The sequence below is a fragment of the Hipposideros armiger genome, unplaced genomic scaffold, assembly GCF_001890085.2.
Source record: "Hipposideros armiger isolate ML-2016 unplaced genomic scaffold, ASM189008v1 scaffold_38, whole genome shotgun sequence".
In the NCBI taxonomy this organism is placed as follows: Eukaryota; Metazoa; Chordata; class Mammalia; order Chiroptera; family Hipposideridae; genus Hipposideros; species Hipposideros armiger.
The window spans coordinates 3,274,612-3,279,763 of NW_017731388.1; the positions used below are offsets into that span (position 1 = coordinate 3,274,612).

Below are 5,152 nucleotides of genomic sequence, written 5' to 3' on the forward strand. Positions count from 1 at the left end.
ACCCCTTTGGGGGTCGAACGACCCTTTCACAGGGGTCGCCTAAGACCATCGGAAAACAAAAAGATATTTACATGACGATTCATAACAGTAGCAAAATTTGTTATAGAGTAGCAACGAAAATAATTTGATGGTTGGGGGTCACCACAACATGAGGAACTGTATTAAGGGGTTGCGGCATTAGGAAGGTTGAGAGCCGCTGGCTAAGCCATTCTTCTTCCAACATGGCCTTGTAACATAACTTAATTTGTACAGTCACTAGACAGGTGAAACATAAATAGATACTGTGATTTTTTTATTTGCAGCAGCCTCAAAACCTTATGTTTGGAGAATGGTATGTCAGTCACACTTCCCAGGTGTTGTTCCTAGGGGGAAGAGAAGATCTTGGAATGATTAAGCTAGTCCTCACTGGACCAGAGTTCCACCTTGCCAAAGGTCACAAACGCAAATGAACTCAAGTCGCCAAGTCCTTCTCTCCCTAATAGGCACTCACCAATGTGCACTCAGAGTCACCAAAATCGTGGTTACTATCTTAGCCCGTAACTTCGGAAAGCCCGGAAGCTCAAATTCCTCCAATTGTTATGGTTTTTGTTTTGTTTGGGGAATGAGAGAGTTGAAAATGTGGCCAGGGTCAACAGGCCCCATAAAAAGGTCTGAGACATTCCCCAGCCGACCGGGGGTTAGCTGCTCTCACCTCGCGAGTCCTGGCCTGAAGCCTGTCTATCCCACCTTTTTCTTTTTTCCTTCAAGACTGCCTTTAACCTTCAGGTCAACCAGATTCACCCGTTTATTTTTCTTGAATGAAGGGGGTGGGGTCCCCTAAGGATCCCGGTTTGCATCAAGCCCCGCCCCTCAGCCGTGAAACCTTCTCCGCGCAGTTCCTCCGCCATCCTGCAGAGGGCAGCAAGGCCTTAGCCACAATCCAGGTTGAGCCACGTCCCGTCCCTCTAGGAGGGGACGAACCCTCGTTCCCTTTATCATTGCCCCATCCCAGAAGCCCCGCGTGGCGTCCAATTGCCATCCGCCCTTGCTACAAGGGCCTTCGCGGTCCACCTTTCCATTTCTACGGCATCGGCTGCACTAAGGTACGGCTCGGGACTCCTCAGGGGTTGGAGGGGGAGGGTAACAAAGCCGACAAGTGGCTGCTTCCTCGCACCAAGCGGCCCGCCAAGAAGTAGCCTCACAGATCCCGCCTCGCTGCCAGGAGGAGGGTTGCGCACGCGCGGCCCCCGCAGCCCCGCCCACCCGCGGGAGCTCGACCCCTAAACGCGGGCCGCATGCGAGTCCCTTCTGGGAGAAAGCGCCTGTGCTCGCTGCAGGGCCCAGACAGGCCCTCGCCGTCCGGCCCTGGCCCAGGCTTCGGCCCAGATTCGAGCCCAACCCCACCTACCGTGAGCGGCTGCGACAGCTCCCACCCTCCCGGCCGCAGGCCCACGCGCCGGCCCGTGCAAACCGAGAGGCCTAAAGTAAAGGCATTCCCGCCCCGCCCTGGGGGACAGGGGCGGAGCCCGAATCTGACGTGGGCGGGGCACCTGGGCCCACTGAGCTGGTTAAAGGAGCGCTGAGAACTGGTGGAGCACCGTGACCAGAACAGCAAGAAGAAAGGGTGGGCGACCCGCTGTTAGAGAGGTGGGGGCTTAGCGGCGCTCTTTAGAGCCCCGCGAGGCGAGTGGAAAGAATGCTGACGCGTGTGCAACAGAGGGGTCCCTGTATTTGGACTTGTTGGTAGATGTCACTTCCCCTCCCTCCCCTACCTGTCCAACCACGTATATACAGAGGGTGCTAAAAAAAATGTATGAACTTTTTAAGAAAGGAAAACTATTAAAATTGTAATAATATATTCTGATAACAAAAGATGAATACAAGTGACGTTTGACTTCTGCAATTTCAAGAGGTGCTCAAAGTGGTTGGCATCAGCGTCTGTCCACACACTTCTGATTACGGCAAACTACTGCTTGAGCAACTTTGACCAAAGTGTCCACTTGTATACATTTTTTTGGCACCCCCAGTATATAAAACGAGAGGGTTGAATTTCACTAATCTCTCCAATCCTCACCAGCACACAAGTTGTTTGAAAGACGAGCTTCCCAGGCATAAATCCCGTGGTCTAACCTCATCCTTTACCTTGCCTGTCTCATTTCTCCCTCCATCCACTCCCATAAGTATGCTCCATCGCCACTGAGAAGCTGGAAATCCCTCAACTCGTGTACTTTGTACTATGATTTTTCTTGAGCTGTATACCTGAGCCTGAAAAATTCTCCCCATCTATTTTCCACAATCAAAAATCTTCCTCTCGCCAAGTCCAGGCCCAGTGTTGCTTCTTTCATAAAGACTTTCCCACAATCCCCAGTCAGAATTAATTGTTTCTTCCTCTTGGCCCCCATAGCATTGTTTTAATCTTTATTATGGACTGCTTCTGCTTTGGATTTTAGTTAATCACATAAATCTTTTTAAACCGTAATTGCCTTGAGAGAGCAGGGACCCTGCCTTATCCATATCTGTAGTTCCAGGACCTTGCACATGAGACGTGCTCAATAAATATTTAAGTGAATACTAGTGTTCAAATATGGATAGTTCACAGGCAAAATCTCATTTATTCATTCATGGCCCGCTGAACCATGGCGCCTGTTCTGGAACAGTTAGGCCTAATTAAGAGAAGGAAAGGCAACACGCCTACTGGGAAATGAGACCTTTAGGTGGGCCCATTTTACACACACACACCCTCTCCCTAAGGAGAAAATAGAACCTGGGAGCTGACTGTCCAGCAAGCTGGGAGATAGGGCTAAACTAACCAGGGCAGAAGGAGTCTTGGTAATTATTGGGACCTAAGTTCTCTGCTAGGCCCAGAGCACTGTTCCCCAAAACCAGGCAACAACTCAACTGTCTCTCCTGGCTCAGTGGGCCCTCCTTCCGCATTCCGAGAGTCTTCAGGCAGCGGGCAGAAGCAATGGAGGGGCTGGGGGATACAGAGACACAGGTTTTGGAGGGGGAAAGAGAGTTCATATTCTTGAGCATCCTTCTTCCTGGACTTCTGAAACATCTGAGCCTCTTGGGCAGGGAAAGGAGATGGCAGCCCTTGACCTAGGCCTCGCTCAAGCCGTGTGCCTGCAAAAGAGGTTGGTGAGGCCATTGTCTAACCCAGGGAGTAATGACTTCCTGGCCACTCCCCAGTCTGCTGGGGGTCTAGCCTCAACTTACCAGGAATAGTGTTCTCTAGGAGGAAGCCCAAGAGTCCCGCCAGGAAGATGGGCTCCATGAGCAGTGAACGAAGAAACACATCCATGGGGCTCCAGCCTACAGGGGGTTGGGGCCAGGCAGGAGGGGAACTCTGATCCTATGCAAGGCCGAGGAGTCTTTTACTTCCAGAACTAAACCTAAGTCTTGGCTAAGGACAGATCTTTCTGAATTATTGTTCCATCCCCTTTGTCCTTTGTCCCTCTACTCTCCATTTCCCACACCCAGGCCCTTCCCACAAGATCCCCACTCAACACCCTATCTTCTGAGCATTCATATGCCCTCTAGATATGCTTTGATAGTGCTAGGCTCCCTGTCTCTGGAAAGTTTGGTACTAAAAGTCCCAACATTATTTCCCACTTACCTTCTGTGCTCTTTCCTAGGTTTCTCAACCTCAGTACTACTAACATTCTAGACCAGCTAATTCTTTGAGGGGGGCTGTCCTGTGCATTGTAGAATGTTTAGTAGCATCCCTCTACCCACTACATGCCAGTACCAATCCCCCTTCCCTGTTTGTAATAGCCAAAAATGTCTCCAGACATTGCCAAACATTCCCTGTGGGGCAAAATCATATTCAGTTGAGAGCCACTACTATTTGCTAAGCTGAGCTAACAAACAGCTATTTTGTTGCTCCCAGGATATCCCCTATGACTTCCGACTTCTATGTCTTTGTTTGTGATGGTTCCTCCACCAGGAATGACCTTCTCACCAAATGTGTTTAAATCTTACCATCCTTCAAGACCAGCTCAATGTTACTTTCATCATAAAACTTACCTGGGTCATCTCAAACAGAAGCCATCCATCTCTCTCACCACTGAGCAGCACAGCTCTTTATTTGAACCTTTCCTGTATGTGCCTACACATCTCATCTCTTACTAGACTGTAATACCTGGGGGCACCTTTGTATCCCAGGGGACTAGCACGGTCCTCGGTAAATACTTGCTAAACAAATGGATAAACTATTTATATCAAAGCCCAAAGAAGGTGTGGGCTTAGAGTCCAGAGAGCCTCAAGCCTCAAGCCTTTGCTTTCGTGCTACTGAGTAACTCCTTTTCCCCTCCCCACTCCTCCTACCTGTGCTTAGCAGGACAGGGGCTTCCCGAAGCCATCTTGGCAGCAGCAGGGCCATGAAGATGGAAAAGCCAACAATGAAGACATTCCGCCCCGAGTCAATGTCAGCCAGGTGGAAGCTGGAGAATCCAGTAGACATAACCACAGCCTGGGTCACCCCCAGCACCCCACCTGTCTCGTATGGAAGTAATCAGAGGGGTTGAGAGAGGGCTGGCGTAGCAGGGAGTATCACAGGGCAGGGCAAGTTGTGATAGAGATGACCAAAGGCCCATTTTTTATTCTGCCAGAAGCCCAGTTAAGGGCTTCTGTTCAGCTGAGAAAATGAGGGCAGTTGACACACGCTCATATCTGTATATCAGGGAGGCTATTCAGAAAGAAAGGGTACCGACCACAAGCAACCAGTTGGGCCACACTGGGGTGGGGTGTACTGGTTCAATACCAGTCGTGCTGATACACGCACTCACCAAGCACAGGCAGCGGGATGATGGTGAGAAGCTGGGCCAGCCTCGGGGAGAGCCCAAGCCCCATGCAGAGCAGCCCCACCAAGTGGGCCACTCGCCGAGATCCAGCCTACATGAAGAAAAGACACTAGAAAACACAGCCGCCGCCTCAACTGTTCAAGGTATTTCCTGGCCAGTCCCTTCTCACCATCTGGATCACAACTCGAAGGTCACCCTTCCAAGAAGCATCCCTGAGCACTCTACCTAAAGAGGCCTCCTTTACTCAACCACTATCCACTACCCTGCTCTGGTTTCTTAATAGCATTTTTCACACTCAGAAATTATCTTATTTATGTGGGGTTTTTTTGTTTGTTTGTTTTAAGATTTTATTGGGGAATTGGGGGAGGGGA

At 50.3% G+C, this 5,152-nt stretch overlaps 2 protein-coding genes across 3 annotated transcripts in view; both read right to left on the minus strand.

Annotated features, from left to right (window-relative positions):
• The window catches only part of NHEJ1 (non-homologous end joining factor 1), an 84,438-nt gene extending 82,635 nt beyond the window's left edge, over window positions 1–1,803 (minus strand). Inside the window, exon 1 of one of the 2 annotated variants that reach the window (XM_019638355.1) lies at window positions 1,388–1,801. The gene's annotated coding sequence lies outside the window, so the exon portion shown is untranslated. Of the gene's footprint in view, window positions 1–1,387 lie in introns of both variants that reach the window. The other variant, XM_019638354.1, reaches the window with a different exon arrangement.
• A 159-nt stretch (window positions 1,804–1,962) lies between these two features.
• Window positions 1,963–5,152, minus strand: part of SLC23A3 (solute carrier family 23 member 3) — an 8,802-nt gene continuing 5,612 nt past the window's right edge. The window contains exons 6-9 of the mRNA XM_019638203.1: window positions 4,767–4,872; window positions 4,306–4,473; window positions 3,196–3,291; window positions 1,963–3,102 (exon numbers count right to left, since the gene is read on the minus strand). Coding sequence (XP_019493748.1) covers window positions 2,813–3,102; window positions 3,196–3,291; window positions 4,306–4,473; window positions 4,767–4,872 — 660 coding nt within the window. The 3' untranslated portion in view covers window positions 1,963–2,812. The remainder of the gene's footprint in view (window positions 3,103–3,195; window positions 3,292–4,305; window positions 4,474–4,766; window positions 4,873–5,152) is intronic.